The 23,618-nt window shown below is 43.1% G+C and overlaps 1 protein-coding gene and 1 long non-coding RNA gene across 5 annotated transcripts in view; both read right to left on the reverse strand.

Annotated features, from left to right (window-relative positions):
* The window catches only part of LOC147208560 (uncharacterized), a 74,261-nt gene extending 66,395 nt beyond the window's left edge, over window positions 1-7,866 (reverse strand). For all 4 annotated transcript variants that reach the window (XR_015103801.1, XR_015103800.1, XR_015103807.1 and 1 more), the window contains exon 1: window positions 7,471-7,866. This is a non-coding gene — a long non-coding RNA (uncharacterized LOC147208560). The remainder of the gene's footprint in view (window positions 1-7,470) is intronic.
* A 594-nt stretch (window positions 7,867-8,460) lies between these two features.
* elovl6 (ELOVL fatty acid elongase 6) lies at window positions 8,461-23,292 on the reverse strand. The gene is made up of 4 exons (XM_086137408.1): window positions 22,965-23,292; window positions 12,560-12,691; window positions 10,132-10,283; window positions 8,461-9,782 (listed from the first exon to the last, which is right to left on the reverse strand). Exons 1-4 carry the CDS (start codon window positions 23,045-23,047, stop codon window positions 9,346-9,348), a joined length of 804 nt encoding a protein of 267 aa, XP_085993534.1. The 5' UTR covers window positions 23,048-23,292; the 3' UTR covers window positions 8,461-9,345.
* Between the last annotated feature and the right edge of the window lie 326 nt (window positions 23,293-23,618).

Here is a 23,618-nt window from a genome sequence, read left to right on the forward strand (position 1 = left end):
TTAAAGTGAGTTTCCTATGGCAGATTAAGGCAAACGGCAAATAATAAAAATGACAGACATCAGCTTTATTTGATGGACAAAAGCTTTCTCTAACTATGCTTGTTCCACACAGCTGCCTCAAGGTGTCAGACTGAATAACAAACCAGGGAAGTAGTAATCCGCAATCTATTACAGAATTATGATGCAAAATAAAATCTAACAGTTGATGAAAATTGATGAATAACGAGGTGGATGAATGCATATAACAAATAGTACTTTTGGAAAAAATTAAATCGACAACAACAAACCTGTAATTATTATCATTTACAACAATTCTTCTGATTCTTTTTCTTCTTCTTCTCATTATATTATTCACAAAAAAAGACACCTCAAGGCATGCTGGGATTCTTCAAACCACTGTACATGGGGCCCGAAATAAGTGATTTGTGGTTTCAACATTCCCAAAACATGCATGGCAGGTTGATCGGGCACTCCAAAATGTCCCGGGGTGTGATCGTGAGTGCAAATTTGTCTGTGTGCCCTGCGATTGGCTGGCAACCAGTTTAGGGTGTGCCCCGCCTACTGCCCAAAGACAGCTTGGATAGGCTTCTACACATCCATGACCCATCGTGAGGATAAGCGGATTAGAAAATGGATGGATGGATGGATGACATTCTTGAATAAGCAATTTATAGTTGGTAACAAACCTCTGCTCCACACCTAGGCTCATTTCGATACAGTGAAACTCCTCTACAACGAAATCATGTTTGCAGCAAGAAATTTTTCACAACAGGGGGTTTTTCACTGTAGCAAATTTGATGTCAGATGTAAACAAACACACACACACACACACACACACACACACACACACACACACACACACACACACACACACACACACAATCGTATGTGTACTCTTATTTTTATTCCAATAGTGCATAAGTATGAGCACACACTTATTTGACACTTCATATAGTTAGTGTAGAAAGAAAAAAGGGAAAAAAAATTGCGAAATTTACGATCAGCATTCACTTTCACTTCCATCAACTTCTTAGATAATGTATTTTATTTTGCTTCCTCCGTCTTTCATTTTGATCACTTTTACCCTCTCTTCCTGCATCAGAGCGCTTCTTGTCTAGCTGCTTGACATCCAAAGGTCCGTTTTGTAGCCATTTTAGCAATGCAACGTTCATGCTGCGTCTGGATCTAACAATAACAGATACTTCCTGGACCCAGTGGCTTTTCTTTCCACTATCTCACTGTCTCTAACTCGACCTCCCCTCGATCGCCATCCAAGACAGTGTTGCTCAGCTGATGTCATGTAATGAACTTTTAAGCCAGCCACAGGACGCTTAGTAGACCTCGATGGCCATAGTTAGCACGATGGAACTCGCCTTCTCTCTAATTAGCGCTCCAGTTAGCGTAAGGTTTTTAGCATGATAACAAGTAAAGCATTCAAGGAAACGTTCGTTTATTTGAATGTCCGTCGAGCCATAAGCAATTTACTCTGAGCAGCTAATTGGATGCATTCCACTCTATCTTCCACAGATCTAGCTACAGTATCTACACACATAGACAGTGAGGTCGCTCTTGGCCAATCGGAGGCCAGGATGATGCTCGGTAAGCCAATGGCAGAGCAGCTATGAGTATGTTGCGTTCAGGAAACTCGGAGTTGTGTAAACCAGTGTGGTGGTTGCTGTTGCCGTTCCCGTTTCCGAACGAAGAACTAGAGGTCTCTGTTTGATTCGACTTCGTTGTAGTGAATCTGTTCGCGAGGCTAGAGCAGAGAAAGTGATTTCGTATAACGCAACGGGTTTTTTTCGTCATATGGGGGGGGGGGGGGCAGGAGAATGGGAATCGTGTTAATGCATGAAGATTTTTTCACATTAGGGGGTATTTTCGCCCATGTGGGTTTCGTTCTCGAGGAGTTTCACTGTATAGTTTAATGAAAAGTAGTCAAGTGAATATTTACTTTGAATTACAGTGTGCAACCTCCATTTTCTACTTGATTTCACATTTTCCTCACAACAAAAGATTTAAGTGGCTGTATGTAGTGAAATATTTTGATAACTGTTATGTTTCGATCTGGTTATGTTTGGTTTTGATTCCTCATGTGCCCTTTTTTCGCCACCTGTTCTCGTTATCAGTGTTCCTTGTGTGTAACCAATTAGTTCCCTCAACCCTTTGTGTGTTGTCCAGGTGTTTCTCATTGTCTCGTCACTTGGCTTGTATTTAGTTCCGAGTTTCTGCCAGTCTTGGTTGGGTCATTGTGAGCTGTGAATATGTGAGCATACGTGTGCTCCTGTCATGTTTTGTTTCCTGTTGTAGTTTGGTTTAGTGATGGGTCCATGAGGCCTCATGAGGCGTGTCGACACAATGACACACTGTGTTGATACTGTACTGATACTGTGTCGCTGACCACTGCCACCTGCTGGACCTTCAAAATCCCTGCAGCCAACCGACTTGACAGACTGAACAAACTGATTTGATGATGTCGTGTATACAATGCACTACCTCACTCTATCCACAATAGCCACAAGCGCCATTGTTTATGTTGTTGTTTATGCTGTTTATATTGTTTATATTGTCTACACTGTTCAGATTACGTCTTTTTTATACAGTGTAGCTGCTATCCTTTCTTAGCTGTGTGTGTTTAATGCACAGCATGTTTGCATGCTTGTATGCACTGAGGATTGAGAGGAAGAAATTTCATCTATGCTGCATGTCATACATAAAGCATATTTGACAATAAAGATGACATTGACCCTTGACAATATCATTCACATCCATGCATTCATATTGTATCATTCAATGTGTTTCAATAATGTGAAAATCATGTGAATGAGGATGCTTGTGGGCTTTGTCTTCACAAATTTTGATTTAGAAAAATAAGATGCTCCAGTGTTTTAAATTTCAGTCTGTTGCGTTTAATGCATGCTATTTCCCCTGTTGTGGAGAACACACACACACACACAATGGAATAAGACATGTCAAAAATCCGAGAGGCACTTGGAGAGACAAGGAGATTTTAATAAATACCTTATTCTCCAAAAGGAGATCAAAATGGCTCTACACGGCGGACAATTTGTATTTGTCCGGAAGCTGCTCCATAATATGCACGTACTGTAGCAACGTCACTCGAGTGAAGCGCGTCTCAGCAGTCGATAGTCTGCTGCTCTCTGCTGTGAGCGCGTGAGCGCGAGCACGTACTCGCGGCGCCGACCCAACCCACGCCACATATTAAGCTTTGAACTACGACAACAGCTAAACTAGCCTAGCCGATGTAATGATGGTCAGCAGACAAGGTTTACGTTTTATGTGACTTTTAATAGCAACGTGGCAGAGTCATCAAACATGCGGTGTGCTCACTCGCAGTCACTTTCTGGAACTCCCCCTTATAGGCGGGACCTCTCAATCAACTGGAGTATGACGTACAGTACAAACGTTCATAAAGCACTTCTCATATAATAATAGCCTATTATATGACAGCCGACATGACGCTTGAAGTCAGACGGACACATTTTTTCTGATAATCAGTGTGTTTTCCGTATTGCCCAAACATATATTTTTATTTGAGCGAGGGTGAGGTCTGGCTTGTTTCAGCAATCGGCATCGTGTCGCCAGACGCGCTTCCTTAGGATACACTGTGCGGGCTTTTGCTGCGTCAACGCCCCCTGCACTGAGTCGACGCCCCCTGGACTAAGTGGCGCAGCTTGGACTGTGCCAAGCAGCCGATGCAGTCTAAACTGCACCGGTGCAGTTCACGTGTCAATTAGCAGCCTGGACTGTGTCAACGCAGCCGATGTGTCAATTAGCAGCCTGGACTGTGTCAACGCAGCCGATGCAGTCTAAACTGCGCCGGTGCAGTTCACGTGTCAATCACGTGACGTAATGAAGCAGCACATGCACACGTGGTTTGCTCTGTGAGCCCGGCGCATGCGTCAACGCATCGGTGTCGCTGGACCCATCACTAGTTTGGTTTGATACTTGTGATTTTCAGGCATTTTTTTGAGTACTTCGACTTGGTGTTTTTTTTTTCCATTGTACTGCTGTGTGTATTTTTTGTTAAATACATTTTGGTCAATCCACCCTGCTACTCCCTGCCTCCCTGCTTTTTGGGGTCCTACAACTACCATCATGCAGAACGTGACAGAATGACCCAACCTACTGGACCCCGCAGGACTAGAGGCCTGGTCCCACTGCCTCCCTTTTCTGTTTCCGGCAAGGCCAAGGTTGCCGTCGCCCTCCGTCCCGATTCCCAACGAGGCAAGGTTTGCCGCCGCCCGTCCCTGTTCCTGGCGAGGCAAAACTTGCCATCGTCCTCCGTCCCTGTTCCCGGCGAGGCAACGATTGCCGTCGCCCTCCGTCCCTGCTCCCGGCGAGGCAAGGGTTGCCGTCGCCCGTCCCTGTTCCTGGCGAGGCAAAGGTTGCCGTCGCCCTCCGTCCCTATTCCCGGCGAGGCAAGGGTTGCTGTCGCTCGGTCTCTATTCCCGGCGAGGCAAGGGTTGCCGTCGCCCGTCCCTGTTCCCGGCGAGGCCAAGGTTGCCATCGCCCTCCGTCCCGATTCCCAACGAGGCAAGGGTTGCCGCCGCCCGTCCCTGTTCCTGGCGAGGCAAAACTTGCCATCGTCCTCCGTCCCTGTTCCCGGCGAGGCAACGATTGCCGTCGCCCTCCGTCCCTGCTCCCGGCGAGGCAAGGGTTGCCGTCGTCCTCCGTCCCTATTCCCGGCGAGGCAAGGGTTGCCGTCGCCCGTCCCTGTTCCTGGCGAGGCAAAGGTCGCCGTCGCCCTCCGTCCCTATTCCCGGCGAGGCAAGGGTTGCTGTCGCTTGGTCTCTATTCCCGGCGAGGCAAGGGTTGCCGTCGCCCGTCCCTGTTCCCGGCGAGGCAAAGGTTGCTGTCGCCCTCTGTTTCTGTTCCCGTCCCCGGTGACGCAAGTGTTGCGTCCCGCCCTCCCGCCCTGTTTCCACAGAGTCCGGCCACTGGGTGACTTTGGGACGTCTGGGATCCGTCCCTTGAGGGGGGGGGGGGGGGGGTACTGTTATGTTTCGATCTGGTTACGTTTGGTTTTGATTCCTCATGTGCCCTTTTTTCGCCACCTGTTCTCGTTATCAGTGTTCCTTGTGTGTAACCAATCAGCTCCCTCAACCCTTTGTGTGTTGTCCAGGTGTTTCTTGTTGTCTCGTCACTTGGCTTGTATTTAGTTCCCTGAGTTTCTGCCAGTCTTGGTTGGGTCATTGTGAGCTGCGAGTATGTGAGCATACGTGTGCTCCTGTCATGTTTTGTTTCCTGTTGTAGTTTGATACTTGTGATTTCCAGGCATTTTTTTGAGTACTTCGACTTGGTGTTTTTTTTCCCCATTGTACTGCTGTGTGTATTTTTTGTTAAATACATTTTGGTCAATCCACCCTGCTCCTCCCTGCTTTTTGGGGTCCTACAACTACCATCATGCAGAACGTGACACTAACCTCAGACTATTCAAACTGTTGCAGTTTCCTAAAACGAAACAGATTCAAGCACTTGTCTATTGATTCAGACTGATCAGTAACTGTTACATTTCAGAATTGGAGGACATTTTAAATCCCATCCATCAATTTTTAAAGAATCCACATACAAAACACTAAAACATGCCATTTCTGAAAAAATTTACTTGTCCTGAGACCAAATCTAAAAAACATTAAGATGCTTGAAATGCTAAAAATAGTTTTAAAATACCAAATAAGTCTGGAATACCACCTAAAATTCCATTTTTCTCTTGCCTCCCCAATTGACCAACTTGAATCTCAACTAAAAATGTTTAAATACTTTTTTATTTCATATTTTTAGATATCATTTGCTTCATTTCTGTCGTGTGTAACTTTGGGAACATTTGTTTTAATAAACACAACATTTCAAACAAGAATTATTATTCATGGAACGTGTGTCCCACAACATGCACACAACCATGTTACCATAACCTTTTTTAGCATGGTAGAAGAAGAGGAAAACATGGAATCACATGATACACTGGACGTGACATCTTCAAACATTTTTCTAAAAGAATGGAAAGAGCAAAGGTATGTCCTCTCTTCTAGTTTTCACATTTTTCTAAAATGGCAACCTTAATATGCAGAATAAGACATAAAAAATGTACATAAGTGTGAGAAAGCTAACATTCGTGCAAATTTGTAACCCTAACTCTAAGATGAACAAACCAAGCTTCTGATAGTTTATTACCTCTCATTGATGAATGTGCAGCAGAAAATCCAAGAAGTCAGGGTTTATTTTTCGAGAATTTTGAAGCGAAAATGTCCTCCAATTGTAAAATGACCCTACTGTTGCACTTGGCCACATTGTTCTTTTTAGTTTTTCGAAAGAAGCAAAACTGATTTGGAGCATCAGATTTTGCACATTCCTAAAAAGAAAATATTGAATCTGTTTTATATTTTAAAATATTTCATTTGTATAAGAATGATGACAATGTAATTAGAGCAGCCACATTTTTTTTTTCTTCACAAAACTAATGGCCCAAATTGCAGCGGAGGTTACGGTACTTTCTTTTCTGCCAGATGGGACAAGCTTTGCCCACCTCGCTCCCGACTCCATTCCAGCCGGGATGACAGCTGATGAGGTCTTTGGCAAGAATTAGCGAGCCACTCAAAGGCTTTAAGCCTTGATCCTCCGGGTCATACAGCGGCTCTGCTGCGGGGACAAAGTTACACTGCTTTTTACAAGGATTTAGGCTGATTTAAAAATCACAATAGTGGCGGGCGGATATGGGGGGGGCCTCATGCGTAAATACACGAGCCAGAATCCAAACCTGGAAGATGTGCGGGGACCTTTGCCTCCTAAGGGAAAGCTCGGGATTTTTAAAGCATTATCATTACAAATCTAAACCAGTAAATTTTGCTTCCCTTTCCATTAAGGCGGCAGAAATTATTCATTGCCTGGAGAAGATTCTAATGTCAAGTGAATGGCGACAGTGTAGGTATGGGTATGTAGGTAAAGGTATGTCACAGATTCACCACATGTAGAAATCACAATGACTGGGAGTGGCAACAAACAGCTTGAAGTAAGCATTTGGAACCTCATTTAGAAGAATTGTTCACTGTCTACCAACCTGCTGTCTGTTGTGAAGTTTGCTGGCAGACTCTACCGATTGTTACTCAAATTTATGCGCACAACTCAGGACAAAAACAAAAAATGGCCCAACAATTGTATCAAAAACATCCGAAATTGAGTCACTCGTTAGTAAATTCTTTAAGATGCTGCTAGACAGCGCCAAAGTCCTGAAAATAGTAATTTACGCTGTGGAAGTAAATTGAAGCATAGATCTCTGATAGAGTATACGACATTTAAGAATTTCAGGGTTAACCATTATTATGTTAAGCTAATGGCCTTGTCAAACTACACGATTTCTTCTGTCCCGGGACAGCCGCGCGATCAGACTACCAGATAAATATCGTTCTGTGTCTTGGAAGAGGCGGGATGCCACACGACAAATCCGTCACTTACCAGACAGTGCCCAGTTGTTACGTGCTTCCGTCGAGATTCAGTCCGTCGGAGAAGCGGGACAAGCAGTTGGAGTCATGTCGAACGACAAAGGCATTATGTGCATCAGCGTTTTTTTTGTTTTTTTTTAATGTTCAGGAAAATATAGAGAGTATGGAAACATTCCTGAATGGTGAAGAGAGGGTGGTATGAACTTTCTATTCTGCAAAAAGAACTTGAAATCACAGATTTGTTTAATGGCATGTTTGCTAATCAGCTACTCACTTCTACAGTTAGCAAATGTAGCATGAGTTGAAATGCTTCGTATACATTCCAAAACGATCCCTTTTGTTCAAGTCACTTTTTATACTGTCCACCACATCAAGATTGTGCACGCCACGTCCGGTCTCTCACCTTAAGATGGGCGACACTGGCTTCCTATTGGTCAATGCCAAACAATCTATTGAAGGACAAAGAAGGATATGTCACACCGTCTGACAAGACGAACAAAAATTCTGACATGCCAGACTTTTGTCGTCGTGCACAGCACCCTGTATTTACTCGGGATGGCTCGATCTGATCATGCGATCGGAAATGGTGGTCATTATGTGAGATTCAGGTGATCTGGTATTAGGTGAAAAATGTCACGTTTTGTGGTAGACCATCACGTTACTGAGAAATCAGTGAAAGATAAAAGTGGCTTTCATACTTGCTGTGGTAAAAACTTGTGAAAAGAAGAGCTGTATAGCCCCACAAGTGCTAATCATGCTCAGCAATTGTGACACGTGTGCTCTTTGTATTAGTCTTTAAAATTCACATTTCATGCGAGCATGTCTTTTCAGCTCTGTTCAACACTTAATTATGAACTGAGGTGAATTTTTCTTTCATAATTGTGGTCAAAATACTTACACATGAGAGCCTCGTTAGGGCAAAGACTCATGTTCAAGTGGATGTTGAAAAGGAACCCAGAAAAAGATGAAAAAATAATGTGCGCAAAATATAAATGACAAGAACAACGTGATAATCCTTTGTTTTATTAAAGCAAATCATCCTTTTAAGGTTGTCATTTTTTAGACAGTAACTTTCACATTGGGAAAGTCAATACAATTAAAAGTGCATTTTACCACTGGAACTCGAGAGGGAGCCATAGTCATTTGGGATTTAAACCGTCTAGAATTCAAACTTTAGACGCAATAGTTTTGATGAATAGCTGTGATTTTAACACAAACAAAGAGACTAAAAGAGGCGATATTTGGCATGGGTTTTTTTTCAACATCAATACAGTGTGCAAAAGCACATAAGCACCAGACACCGTCAATAACACATTAGTCAAATGTCAACGCAGCAAAAAACAACTTGCATGATTGTTCGCCTCCCTTTTGTTAGACAAAAACACTTTCCCAACAAACCAGTCAGATGATTCAAATCTTGAACCTCTGGAGTGTGAAGATGACATACTAACAACTAGTCCACCATGCTGCCCCAGAAATCTTTTTTTCTTTTTACTTCTACATAAGCATAGATCATTTCGGAAGTACTGGAATGGCGATTTTGTGTCCTGATGCCTCCATTTTTCAATGAGTAAATAACTAAACTCAGACCTGAGAAAACATGTCAAATGCTTGAGAAAAAGGTGAAAAGTAACTTTTATTTGTATTGACAATTAAGAACAAAACAACACACACACAGATGAGACAAAAACAACCCTTCATATGTAGCACTTTAAAAAGTCAAGTAAACACACGTTTGTGGCCATTTTTTTATCATGTGGTTTGGGAGTACTAAAAGAGGAACTTTATTTCATTAAACTTCAGCTTGCAATGGCTTCATCACGGTGGTCCACCTATCATCCCGCCATCAGTTCTCATGTTATTCCTTTTCTTTTTTCCTATGCTTTTTCTACTCAGTCTTTTTCACAGCAGGGGGTGTTTTGGTCTTGCCCATGTAGGCCCCCCAGAAGAACTGCACAAAGAGCACAAAGTAGCTGAGGTACATGAGCGATGACCAAACAATGTTATGCATGTGCGACGGGCACTCATGGCCTCGCTGCATCCACGAGTACACCAGGTAGTTGACCACGCAGCCCATCAGCATCTGAGTGATCTGCGTCAGCGTGATGAACATGGCGAAGTTGCGTGACACTTTGAAGCCGGCCGCCCGCAGCGCGTAGTAAGAGTACATGACGGCGTGCACCAGGTAGTTCATGGTCATGAACCAGCCCCCGCCGGCTACCATGTCCTTGTACGAATACCAAGAGTACAGCAGCACGGTGATGTGGTGATACCAGTGCAAGAAGATCAGCTTCTGCTTCCTTAGCACGATGAACAGCGTGTCACCTGTGTACAGACAAAAGACGTCAAGGTCATATTGGCATCCTACACACACACACACACACACACACAAGCACAATTTTTTTATTTATATACTTAAACTGGCTCCAGGGCGGAGTTTTCGAGGAACTGTATCAATAAATTCTCTTAACTCATTCACTCCCAAAGACGTTTTTAAACGTCTTTTCAGACTTGGTCTAGAATTGGCTGGTACTGAATGAGTTAACGGTCTTGGGAGAAATGACAATTTAATTTAAAATTGATTTAGGCTATATGAACATTATTTACACCTTCTACATCTAGATCGTAACTTGAGGTTCCAGTGTAAATAAATACAAGAAAAGGTTTGACTTACCCAGTTCTGGTGCTTTGCTTAGCACAAATGCGTATGCCCAGAACTTGCTGACGGGACCGTTGTAAAAGCTCTGGTCACAAACCGACTGTTTGAGCCCTTTGGACATGAGGATATATGTCATGTAACTTCCAGTGCGGACAGCGCCAAATATACTGTGTGGAAAAGAAACAATAACAACGGCATTCATTGAATCGTGGCGTGGAACACACAAAGCGTTTGTGTTTGCTGAAAGATATTCATTGTTGCAGGGCATTACATAACACTGGATTGCTGTAACTGTTCCTTCAGTTGACAACAACTCGCCCGCCGTGGAGCAATGGCTGTGAATTTAAGGCCCAAATCAATACCAAGGTGTCCTGATTCAGATTTGATCTGCGTGGAGTCACATATTCCGGAAATGAAACAGAATGAAAATGCCTCATCTGAACACCTGCATTGGAATAAAAAGCTCAAATCCAAATTGAATTTCATTCACATTCACGGCGGCGGTAGATTCCTTTTGCAGAGCTGCCAATCTATTGAAATTCACTTCCAGAACAACCGGTCTGAATTTCCAATTTTTTTTCGATTATTGCAGTATATTACGTAACCAGATAAAAGGGATTTGTGTCGCTGATGATGTAGCGAAATACTCGTCCGACAGATTTTTTTGGATTTATTTTTCATCGATATATCGAGTGCAATTTCTATTGATCACGTGCCTATTGTGATACATAATATTGAATTATCGCACAGTCCCAGTTCAAAGGGTATGACATTTTAATGGACGGCATGGCTCAGTGGTAGAGTTAGAAATGTGCTATACAAGTGACAGCCTATTTACAGCCAATTTTAACTCATCCGTCCCCCAAATGTTACCCGGGACTTTGCGAGTGGCCTTGAGTTGAAGCTGACATAGATAATAAGAGGCTGTGTGCTCCTTTGCTCTCTCTTGTTCCCACTTTGTGAGACGCCAGACCCGACCTGGGTCCTGAACATCCATTTTTGTCGTCTATTTCTTTTTAAATTGTATTTTTCGTTTTTTTTTTCCTGAGTGCCAAGCGCCCCCGTCTCGGCTGGCCATCATGAAACGCAAAAGGCCAACAGCCTGATCAACACCCAACTGTCTGCAAGGCTCGATCAAACTTGTTGGTACGCATGTGCTTCAAGAACGCTCTCACCAGCGCACCTCCAAACATTGCCGCAGACATACAGTAAGTCGCTCCACCATAACGAGGCGCACCATACCTCCCGTGTGGACCGCGAGACCACGTTTTGCTCTCTCTCTCTTTTTATTTTTCAACTTTTTCCTGCCATCTCTTTTTCTCCAAACGACCTGGCCACTGAGTGCAAGACTGAAATCAGGACAAATTTCCCACAGCTCATCCATTCGAGGGCCAACTTTGAGACAATCTGGGAGTGAAATATATGTAAAATTTACCAGATGGTGTTCACATTGGTGCTGAAATTGGGCTTAAATGGTTAGGTTAGCCTCATGAGTCCCACCTTTGTCCATTTCGGGTCCATTTCCACCGCGCTCGTGCTAGTTCCGGGCAAGTGTCCAGGTTAGCACCAGTTCTTTCTTTTTCCACCAATGAAATTGGCCCAAGCTCAATTGCTTGAAACTGGTGCTTAAGCTGGCCCCAATTATTTGTTGGGCCAGCTCGTACTTTGCAGGTGGAAAACTGAATGCGTTCTTTATAAGCACTTGTTAAGCACCAACCAAGCACAGCACTGGCTCCGGCGCCAAACGAGCACCAAGCTTTGGGGGGGTTTTGTGTGGAAAAGGGGTATTAGTAAGTTCACACCATCTCCTGCGAAAATCGTTCATTTTTAGTTTTTGGTGTAATTTTAATTTGATGAAAGTTTTCATCCTTTCACAATAGTTCATTTTCTTTGCAATGTACCTCTTCCAATTCCCATGAAGATTTAGAGAATAAACGTGCACATCATAAACCTGCATTGTGTACCGTGTGTGTGTGTGTGTTAGAATGAGTTATCAAAATATAACCTTCAAAACTGAACACAAAACTCTCCAAAAATAGCATCCTTCTAATTCAGGATCAATTTTTTGCCTATTTAGCCTTTTAAAATGACACAAAAAATAAATGTGGTGCTCTGAGAGGAGTTTACCGGTAAGTTTATTGCAGATGTCAAATTTAAGATCCCATTATATTAAATATATAATACATGATTGACCCGTGATTACTTCCAGTGTGAACTCTATTTTCATATTGATCTCTTCCATTTTGTTGGAACAAAATGAAATGAGGTCTTTGTGTCAGTAATTTATTTTCATCATAAAAAATTCGGTAATAATGACAGTTTTTGAATTGAAACGTATCCCTCTGAAGTGTCATCAAATGGAATTGCGTGGTGTAAGATATTCCTGGAAACTTCTACCATTTAAAAACAGAGTTTACAAATGTCACTCATTTCTTTACCTCACCTGAAAACGGCGAGTGTGAGGGACCAGAGGACCAGAGGCTTCCTCAGCTCAAACTTTTCCCGTTGCTTCATGACATGACGGCCGCCAAGGATGCAGGCGGCGTAGAGGGCGGAGAAAAGGAAGGACTTCTTCCTAAATAAGGCAAACAACGACATAATATGCATATAACATCAGTAGTCAACAACATACAGTACTTTGGCAAATGCAGGTGCATTTCAACAAACTAGAATATAATTGAAAAGTTCACTTTTTCCAGTAGTGACGGGCCAGGCTGTTCTGGAACCTGTAATGGAATAGCACCTTAAGTGCTGCATCCTTTGGAACTTCCCACCAGTACAAGCCGCCCCATGAGCATCGGCACCACCAATGTAACTCCTGCGCTTTGTCATGCAGTCAAATGGTCATTGTTTTACACTAGATTGCACCCCCACAGTCTTTCTTTTATCATCATCAGTATTTCCGATGTGTACATACAGGTAGTGTAGATTGTGTATCCGCATGCTTAGCGGGAAATCAAAGTGCTTGCATCATCACCATATTGTTTATCAAACAAAACTGGAGTGACAACCACTAACATGCTACGCGGCTGAGGTGTAGTAAGCACGTAGCTCAAACTGTCCCCAGATGCTTATCGACGGTGCCGCTTTGGCTCAAATGCCTCGAAGCTGCGGCCTTCGGTGTTCAAGATAACTAAGCAGGTGGTAGGACTGCTCCACTGAACGCTGACGGAAATGAAGGGCGAGCTACTGAAAAGAAGCACCAAACAGCAAAGAACAAATAAAGAACATATTCTTGGAAATGTAGGTGTGGAAGAGATGTGTGAACTGTCAATCAGATAACGCAAGAATGTAGCAGCGTTCACGTGGCAGCAACGCCTAGACTGGACTGCAGGATGACATCATCGTTTCTCAATGCTACTCGGAGCGGTAACGGGGTGGGGCTCCAGCAACATTGTTGTACTCTCCTTTCAAAGCAGATACAGCGGCACCTCAGCTCGTTATATTTCCGGCAACGAGATTATGATCACAGAAATATTCTACCCAAGTCGTTCGTATACACACACACACAAATTCTCTCATACATTCCAACAGCATAAGTCTGAAACAAACTGTTTAATGTACATAGTGGGCTGGGAGGGAGGGAGGAAGCAAGGAAGGAAGGAAATACATAAAATAGAAAGGATTGATTAAAGATAGGAACTATGGAAGGAAGGAAACAAGGCAGGAAAGAAAAAAAAAAGATGCTGAAAGGATGAACCAAATGGAGGAACCAAATGTATGAAAGGAAACAAGGCAGGATGGAAGGAAAGAGGGGAAGTGGAAAAGGGGGAGGGGGAAGAAGGAGGGAAATAAGGAAAAGAATGTGGAGAAAGGAAAAAAAGGTGGTATGAAAGGAAGGAAGGCTGGAAAGTAGGTCCAGCATGAAAGGTGAAGTCAAGTGAAAATATTTCTTTTCAATATGTTCTATGTGGCACCACTAGTCTAAACATGGTGTCTTCTGTATTAATGTTACATTTAAGGAATATGAATCAATCAGCAAAATCCACCTGTTAATAATTCTTCTCGCCACTTGCTGTCAACTGAAAATGACATTCCAGTGCCCAAGGGCTCAGCTTGTGGATTTCAAGACTAAACTCAGAAAACAGGCGAGCGGGTAGTGGTTATTACTTGAGCCCTTCGGCCGGGGGGGACCATTAAACATGATTTTACCTTTTTTTTTTTTTTTAAACTCATTCCAAAAAAACGAATTTTAATCCGAATGCCCTGTTCAGACTAGTGAGTGCGCACACATCATATTGTAAAGATAAATTTGGACTTGACTTTCCTTTTAAGTAATGCAGTGGAAGCTTAACTGCCTCATGCTCTCGTCATAAACTAACATGGTGCATCTCAACCGCTGGCTAGCATGACCACTATAACTGGTCTTTTGACTGCATAATAACTCTGACTGTTACTAAAACACTTGTCTGCATCGTTTTTTCTCTCAAAAGAAGACCAAGTATTGCGCTTTCATAAAAGAAAATGTTGAAATGGTTGTCGAGAATTTTACACTTACAGTCGTTCTATATGTCAAAGGTCATTTAACCCATTTGCATGATGTCCTCTGACTGTCTACATTGTGTACTAAACCATGTACTAAAAACCAGTGGACATAGCAAACTGTCATTTGGGGCATACCGTTAAACTCCAACTGCACATGTGATGATTTAATTGACGCTTTAGCGCTGTGAATTAGCATGTCGGTACATTTTATGAAATAAGTTTCTTTCATTAGTCAAGTTCATGAGAAACAACTTATCCCATACAATTTTGATACATTGTTTCTACTTTGGATCCCCCAGGGTGTAAAACTGCACAAGCGGAACAAATGGCATCTTCGTGCATTTTCAAGACATGTGGCAACATTATGACGTGGTACTTTTTTTAGATATGAGACACACTTAAATGACAGGATATGGTTGGTGCCACATGGATTTTTTTTTTCAAACTGTTGTGGGGTCTATATGGAAAAGAAGTGAAGAATAGAGTGCAGGCAGGAGGGGACAGCTGGAGAAAAGTGTCAGGAGTGATTTGTGACAGAAGAGTGTCAGCTAAGGTGAAGGGAAACGTTTACAGAACAGTTGTGAGACCAGCCATGATGTATGGTCTAGAGACACTAGCAATAGGGGAAAGACAGGAGGCAGAGTTCGAGGTGGCCGAGTTAAAGATGCTGAGATTCTCCTTAGGAGTGACAAGGATGGACAGGATCAGAAATGAGGTTATCAGAGGGACAACTCAGACAGGAAAGTTTGGAGAGGGAGTTAGAGAGGCCAGACTGAGATGTTTTTGACATGTACAGAGTAGGGACAGTGGATACATTGGTAGGAGAATGTTAGAGATGGAGCTACCAGGTAGGAGACAGAGAGGAAGGCCAAAGAGGAGATTCATGGATGCCGCGAGGGAAGACATGCAGGTAGTTGGAGTCAGAGTAGAGGATGCAGAGAACAGGGAAAGATGGAAATGAATGACGCTAATAATAATCGCCGTGGCAACCCCTGAAAAAGGGACAAGCTGAAAGGAGGAGAAGTTGTGGTGGTCTATAAATGGAGGTCCCCAAAAATTATATCCACGCGGTACTGTTGCTTGATGTAAGGTAAGCGACTATGGATGTCAAACAGAGATAGAAATGAGAACTTCAAGCAAATATCACAGAGTCTGAATGGTTGGATATGATGAAAACACAGAGCTCCACAACAGCATTTCATATTTGGAGAACACTGTTGGAAGAGAATAATCAGGTTCTTTATCATACTTGATATTCAACAAAAGTGTTTTAAAACAGTGCAGCCATGTCGGCACCAGTGTGGTACAATCGATGTTTATTTTGGCTATGCCCAAAGGCGGTGTCCTTCTGGGGGAAAAGCGGCTACTCTTATTCGAGAGATTCTGGGCTGTCATGTTTTCGTGTGAGGTATTGTATCCCCACATAGACTGTGATTTTTTTTTCAATTATCAACCAATCTAAAGTGTTAAAATATCTTGAGGAAATCTCCTCACGCTACTCGACACTTTGTCTGAGGAATCCTGTAACTCCACCTCTTCTTCACGCCGCAGGAGCCCTGTAGCATTTTATCGCCTCGAGATCAAATGGTGCAACAAGAACACCTCACTTGACAAGAATGAGTGAGTATAGGCTAAATTCATTTGAGCATGTTAAAAAGTGATGTCATTGTTCCCTGCAGACATAGGCCCGTCAGCCACAAAGGTTAGTGTGCAGATTAATTTCTGCCTCTGAGGCAGCCAAGTCAGACCTATGAAACACGGCTTCGAAAGACGCCGTAACCACGGTCATTAGCTTTGCTTAACTAATAAAGTCTTGTCTCTTGCAAAAGGGCTCACCACGACCGCACACGATGGAAATGGGTGTGGCTTGCGGTGGCGACATGCCCATAACATTTCAATGAATAGCGTCATTCACATTTGTTTTGCTAATTTTATTAGCAAATGAACGAGATTTGGGGGAGGCGCGTTGTGTTGAGAACGTGACGGCAATATAAAGGGATAATACCAGCTTTAATAATGCTGTTTTGGGGGGATTTCCTAAAAAGTAGTGGTTCTGAAGATAGGAGGATGACTGTACTCCAGACAGCAACACTATGCACTCGAATGCCTAGCCAAATAACACAGCGATTTTGTGAAATGTTTGACACATCTCTGTGAATTTCCACTCATCACGTCATATAGGGGGGTGAGAGACAGACAGAGAGAGAGAGAGACTTGCAGCATTAGCAATGTAACAAACAGCGGCATAAGAAAGACTGGATAACACTTTGGCATCTACGCAAGTACGTGCTGATGTGCAAGTTGGAGTATCGTGCCAAACCCAGGAATGCCGTCAACCCGCTCCCTAGCTTTGCATGGAGTTATTGGCTAACCTGCTGTGAATCTTGGATCCGTATTAGCCGGAAAGGAGATTTCAGCGGTTATACAATCCTGAGTTTGCAGTCTGGGAACGAGCCTGTAGTGTTTTTGCCAGACACTGTGTGTTTACAATGTGCATAATGTATACATTAATGTAGACACAAGCGAGACGAGTTTGTCATGTGGTATTGAGCAGAGGGCGATACAGTGTCAATAATAGAGAGGCATGATGAAGAGACCAAGAGGTGGCAGGCATGAGAGCAGGAAGCATGTGCGTGTAATCCAATTAGCAAAGTACCCACGGCCCTGATTACATCACACAATTAAAAGAGCAAAATAACCTGACCAACTCTGCCACCACAAAAAAGGTCAAACACTTCAGAATCCTGACAGAATCTCAAACTTACTTAGCTGTACATTAAGCAAGAACGAGAAAGAATTGCACCAACAAAGCTTCGCCAACTGTGACTGGCAACCGGTTAAGAGTGTACCCCACCTACTACCCGAAGAAGGTTGGGATTGGCTCCAGCGTGCCCGCCACCCTCGTGAGGATAAGCGGCATCGGATGGTGGATGGATGGAAACTTCAACAATTTGTGTCCACAGTTCCCCAAACCTTTATTGAATGTTGTTAAAAAGTAAATGACCCTGGCCCAGCTTTTTCGGAACATGGGGCAGCCATAAAATTTGATCTTACTGATTTGCTAAAAACAATACAGTGATCAGTTTGAACAGTACACGTCTCATCTTTGTAATGTTTTCAATAAAATATTGGTTAAACATCATTTGCAAATCATACTTTTGTTTTTATGTTGAACACAACAGCCACTCCAACATGCACCTTCGAGGGAACATTTATCCTCATCCTGCGGTTTGTCATTATCATTTAATTATGGGATGGATGTCTTTCATGTTTTCATCAGTTCAAATTTGTTGCACCTGCATCCTGGAACGTGACAAGACTTTTTTATTCTATGTTGTGATTGCTTTTGTGCCCTCTAAATAAGGTTGGGTTGAGCGTGTCAAAATAAGAAATGCAGGACAACATTCGCACGGGCCTGCATTCCTGTGACAGAGCAAATGGCTGGCACTTGGAGCAATAAAGAAGGTAAGACTTCATTTTTGGGAACTTGACGTCATTGCATCAGATTGAGAGTACATTTCAAAGCACTTGATACTATCGCTATGCATTAGAATAGAAACCGGAAGACAGCATGCGTTCATAGCTCAAATGGTGCATGCCTACAGTCCACTGCTTTTGAGGAGTGGTCACCACCCACGGGTACCAGGTAGCTCCCAGGGGCCATATGAATAATCTGCGGGTTTGTTCTTAAAATAGCACACTCGTGAAAGGCTGTCAAATTTGTAGTAGTGATAATATTTAAAAATAAAATAATAATAATAAATAACTTAATAATTTGCTGCAAAAATAAATAAATAAAGTGGCACCAAGACAAAACATTCTTCAACATCAATGTGAGCTATTACCTGTATAACTTTGTGTTGCTGGAACGAGGTGGAAGGAATTATGAACAGGTCAAAATAGCAGTCAATCTTAGCATAAAACCTGGCTCACATTTAGCGGTGTGTAGACTTTTCAGAGCCATTGTAAGTGCTGCCGAATTAGTTGAGCCCAGAGTCAGAGTATAAATTACCTCAAAGCTTCATTAAACAGTAAAAAGTTGGACTTATTTTGACTATTGGTGGCAGGACTTTATCACCAAGCCACAAAAGTCGCATGAATTAATGCAGTGGATCCGAGCAAGCGGTGCATGCAGCGGAAACATTACCATTGTGAAAGTCCATAATTTGTCACCTTGAACACCTAATACGCTAGTAGGAATCATCAAAATGATCGAACACAGCTAGGGCTGGGAGGGGGGAAAAAAAGCTCAAGACTTTTAAATTGACCACAAAAATTGGTTGACACCAAAAGTTTGCATTGAAACCATCTATAATTTGTTGATGACACACCGTTCATCAGCACCAATTGTCTGACTTCCATGGAACAAAAAATGATAATAATAAAATAATGTTTTTTGCTTTGACTGCAAAGTACACCTCAGCTTTGGTCCTTTTAATAGCAGTAGTAGTAACATACTTACTAGTAGCACGAGCATTGAACAAGACGAAGCCTTATCAAAGCAGTTCTCATCACTACCTTATGGGAGCAAAGTGTCTTCCACTTAATTGTTGTGGCCATTTAAACTTGTGGCAGAGCAAGTTAAAACTTCTCCATCTAACCTAACTTAAGAGAATTTGCTCGAAAGTGTGTCTCTTGTGAACACAATGATAAACAGTGATCAAGTGTGAGTGTAAATCGTCACGATTATTGTCGGAAATGTGTACCAAAAATACATAAAGAGTAGACGAAAGTGTCTGTTGAGGCAGAATGTTTTTTTTCCTCAAATAAGTCATCATGTCCACTGTCAGTGAAACATCGCAGCAGCCTAAAAAGCCATGAGAGGCACTTGACCCAGCAACAGAGCATGACAGCAGTCCTCGTTAATATGAAAATATTGTTTACTTTTAAGTGAGTAGAGTATGAATAATATACATAAACTCTGGCAAACTTGAAAAAAGAAGTCAACTGAGCGATGTTGGCGGAGGTGCTGGTAGGGGGTGATGACCAAAGTATTCGATAGGATAATCGATTCCAAAAAGACTCGTTTGTGCCCTAAAGAGGGCCAAACAGGCCTACCACACACTCATCAAATACTGTAATGTGCTTCCCATGTGCTCCCCCACGACGGATTGATGTGATGTGAAATCAAAAAAACGGGAGACGCACTCCAGGCATCATTCTGAAAAAAACTGGCCCACTTCTACCCAGCTGACTGAGACGGCCGGCAGCCCAGCCTGCGGTCATCGAGGTTGAAGCCGTCGTGAGTGATCAACGTCATTTTAATGGCTGCAGCAGCACACTCGCATTCACGGTTATAACCCTCTGGAATGACATTAGCAGACGGTTTTCCTGTCTACGATTGTCAATGTTGGATTACAGTACATTTGGGAGACAGTTTAAGCCCTTGCATCCTTTGCTAGTGTTAGCCTGGAAGATGACAAAGCAAAAATTCTGCTTTTCAAGGGGAGCTATGGAAAAATGACGTTGACCGTAAATTCGAAAGTAGAATATGCTCTTGAATATAATAACCACCCTCACATCCCACCAAATGGCCTTTCAAAAGCAGTTGTGTCTCTGTACACATCTATTATGCACCCTTCCAATTTGTTGGAATCCATGCTCAGAAATGTACTGTAACTGTTATCCGCAAAGCAATATGACAGATTGGGATTTCTCACATTCAGACACATTTTTTGTGGAAGGAAAAGTTCTCTTACATTGCTAATAGTTTTAGAAGTCAACATTCGGTGCCACAGACATGAATAAGAAACGGATGAATTTATTCCCATCCATGCAAAATAATAATAAAAATAAAAAATACACTTCAATCATTATTTGTGATACCGAAATAAAATTGTTTACACCAAAGTGATTTCATGGACTGAATTTTGGCTATAAACACGGGGTCTCGCAGGTTTACAAGAGTTTCATTCTTTCAGCTGCAATTTAACCTAAATCTGAACCACCACAGTCTAAATCTAACTAACAAAGCCATACTCTGAGGAAAAATTTATATGACGCCAATTCAAGTAGGGCAGGACTATTTAATATTTTTTCCCCGTCAATATTGTGACGGTGATTTAATACACAACTATTTTGACTAGTTCCTCTTCCCGTGTATTAAAAAAAAATACTACAATAAAAAATATCAATTTTTCTATGCATAAATGTTTTATTCTGATAGGTTAGGTTTACATGAAAATAAAGGCAAATGAATCATGATTTATTACGAAAAACAGTTGATCTACTTTTTATAGAGTTGTTAACTTATAAAAAGACTTCACAGTATTCTTCCAAACAAGTGTGGTGTAAATATAACATTGTAAATCATAATCATATTAAAACAATAATGCAAGCAGATGTCTGGATTTACCATTTCTGTTTCTCATATTTCAAGAAACAATGATAAGAAAACATGCGGACTGCACTTCTTATCCATATTTTTTTTTAAAAGATGCACATGCATACATACATACATACATACATATAGAGAGATGAATGAAATAGCAGTTTATTCATTTTCATCGATTAGTTGTTCTCATTCATTCATCTTCCAAACCGCTTTATCCTCATTAGGGTTGCGGGGGGTCCTAGAGCCTATCCCAGCTGTCTTCGGGCAGTAGGCGGGGGACACCCCGAACTGGTTGCCAGCCAATCACAGGGCACACAGAGAGGAACAACCATGCACGCCCACACCCACACCTAGGGACAATTTAGAGTGACCAATCAGCCTGCCATGCATGTTTTTGGAATGTGGGAGGAAACCGGAGTACCCGGAGAAAACCCACGCAGGCCCGGGGAGAACATGCAAACTCTACACAGGGAGGCCGGAGCTGGAATTGAACCCGGTACCCCTGTACTGTGAAGTCGACGTGCTAACCACTGGGCTACAGGGCCGCCCCGATTAGTTGTTGATTTATCAAATAAATTTGATAGATCTAGGTTTTTTCCCGGCGGGCCGGTGGTTCAGTGGTTAGCGCGTCGACCTCACAGTGCAGAGGTGCAGGGTTCGATTTGGGTCGTTCGTCTGTGTGTGCCCTGAGATTGGCTGGCAACCTGTTCAGGGTGTCCCCTGCCTACTGCCCGAAGACGGCTGGGATAGGCTCCATCAGCCCCCGCGACCCTTGTGAGGATAAGCGGATCGGAAAATAGATGGATGGATAGTGTTTTTCCATTTCTAAAACATTTTCATCGAGTTAATGAACAGCCAAATGACCATCTATGTCTTTGTATGAACTTGGAAGCACTTATGTAAAATGATAAGGCCCAATAAATGACGTCTGTGAGACTGCCCTTTCATCTTTAAGCTATGTAAACTATATGCGTGTAGTGATCTTATCAAGTTGAGGTCATGTATATGTGGACGATGAACTGAATTAGAGTCTGTGGCTTGCTAAATTACGTTTTCTTGATACTTTTTTGGGGTACTGCCTCATGTACATCCCCTTTGTAAATCAAACAACTTTGAGAGAAGCCCTGACCAACAATCCGCAATGCTCTTTGATAATTATTTGTGACTGGTCGCGCCGGTTTGACCATAGAGATAAGGTTTCAGGGATCTTGTTATTCACGCTGATGCACATGTATTGTTGCTACCCTGCCTCCTTTCCCCTCTAGCTTAAGTAAGAACCTCACACTTTCCCTTTAACGACCATGCGGGTGACATCTACTACGAGTGAAGGCTGCATAGCAGATCTGCGATCTGATTGGCCGCTGCTCTGTCAGCAGACATCAGTAGAGGCGTCTGATTGGTGCTTCCTTAATGCCAGGGGTGGCAGGCTCTTGTGCTGCTGACCCATGCGGCCTCATACATTCATTTGCACTGAAAATGTGATATAATGTACTTCATGTCGATGGCAAATCCATGCAGTGAACATTGAAGAAGTCAACAACAGGCACAGCAGAAGACTGTGAGGCACTACATCTTGTGGCTCTTCTATGTATTTTGCGGCAGGAAATGAACAAATGATAAAATAAAAAGATACATTTGAGGCTTAAAAGAAAACGTTGGGACACACAAGTGAATGGACCCCACAATAAAAATATCCAGAGGCATTTCGATTGGGCTTCACAACACCGACAAGCTATAGAATGCGCTGCGTTTAAACCAGTGTGGACGCTTTCATCCACCCCACATTAAGCTAAGCTTGGAATGGCCGGGGACAAGATAACCTTAACAGCATCATCATGGTGCCTGATGCGTGGAGGGGGAGAAGGACGATGGATGTGTGTCTGTGTGGAGGGGGCACGGGGGAGGGGGGGGGGGGGAATCACAGAAGAATCAAGGGCATCACACGGCGGGTTCGGACGTGAGGCGTATGGCGCGTCGTATGGGGCGTTGCGGTACTAGATTCGAAGCGTATAGGTAAACGTGTGCTTACCAGTTCTCCTGCATCCATCGGATGGCCTCCTCCTCGTTAAACTGCCTTTCGAACTCGTACTCTTGGAGGGCTAACACCGACATGCTGGCGGCGGCGGGGAGGCGAGCTCGGGCGTCAAGTTCAGCGGTGTGAGAGAGCTGGTCGTAGAAGTCAGAGGACGAAGAGGAGAAGCTCTGCTTTAGTTGCAGCCCGCCACTCACATCGCCCTAGCCGCCGTGAAGACGTCTCGGTCGCGCGAGTGCTGCTGCTGAGGTCGTGTGTCGTGATTTAATGACTGGAAGTGAACGCAGCCTCTTCCTTTGCCCGCCAGCCGGCCCTCCTCAGCATAGCCACGCCCTCCGCCCGTTGAATTGATGGTATCCCGTGGGTCCTAAAGCCGACCGACAGCTAAGTGCTGCTGGAAACGGGTGAATTTCAATATCCGAATGTACTATATGAAACTGCGAAAGAGACACAACCGAAGGAAACACTGCTTGGGGTCTTCTACCAGTTTTCTGAAACGGTTTTGTGTTCGCCTCAGTCAGTTGTGGGTGTCTTTAAGTGGATGTTTGGCGATTTTCAGCAAAATATTTTGCTCTGTGGCTGTCCCACTCTTCCCACACAAGGATGTATGATTTACCCCAAAACCTAGAAAGAAAACGCCTGTGGAAGGTA

Source organism: Hippocampus guttulatus, chromosome 2 (assembly GCF_054856545.1).
Source record: "Hippocampus guttulatus isolate MCC_2025c chromosome 2, RoL_Hgut_1.0, whole genome shotgun sequence".
Classification (NCBI taxonomy): Eukaryota; Metazoa; Chordata; class Actinopteri; order Syngnathiformes; family Syngnathidae; genus Hippocampus; species Hippocampus guttulatus.

Bases quoted from the DNA above. Each gene is read 5' to 3' on its own strand.
- elovl6 (XM_086137408.1), bottom strand. From the start codon at position 23,047: ATGTCGGTGTTAGCCCTCCAAGAGTACGAGTTCGAAAGGCAGTTTAAC. The intron at 12,692-22,964 runs GTAAGCACACGT...TGCCTTATTTAG, and splicing joins CGATGGATGCAGGAGAACTG to GAAGAAGTCCTTCCTTTTCT. The intron at 9,783-10,131 runs GTAAGTCAAACC...GTCTGTACACAG, and splicing joins AAGCAAAGCACCAGAACTGG to GTGACACGCTGTTCATCGTG.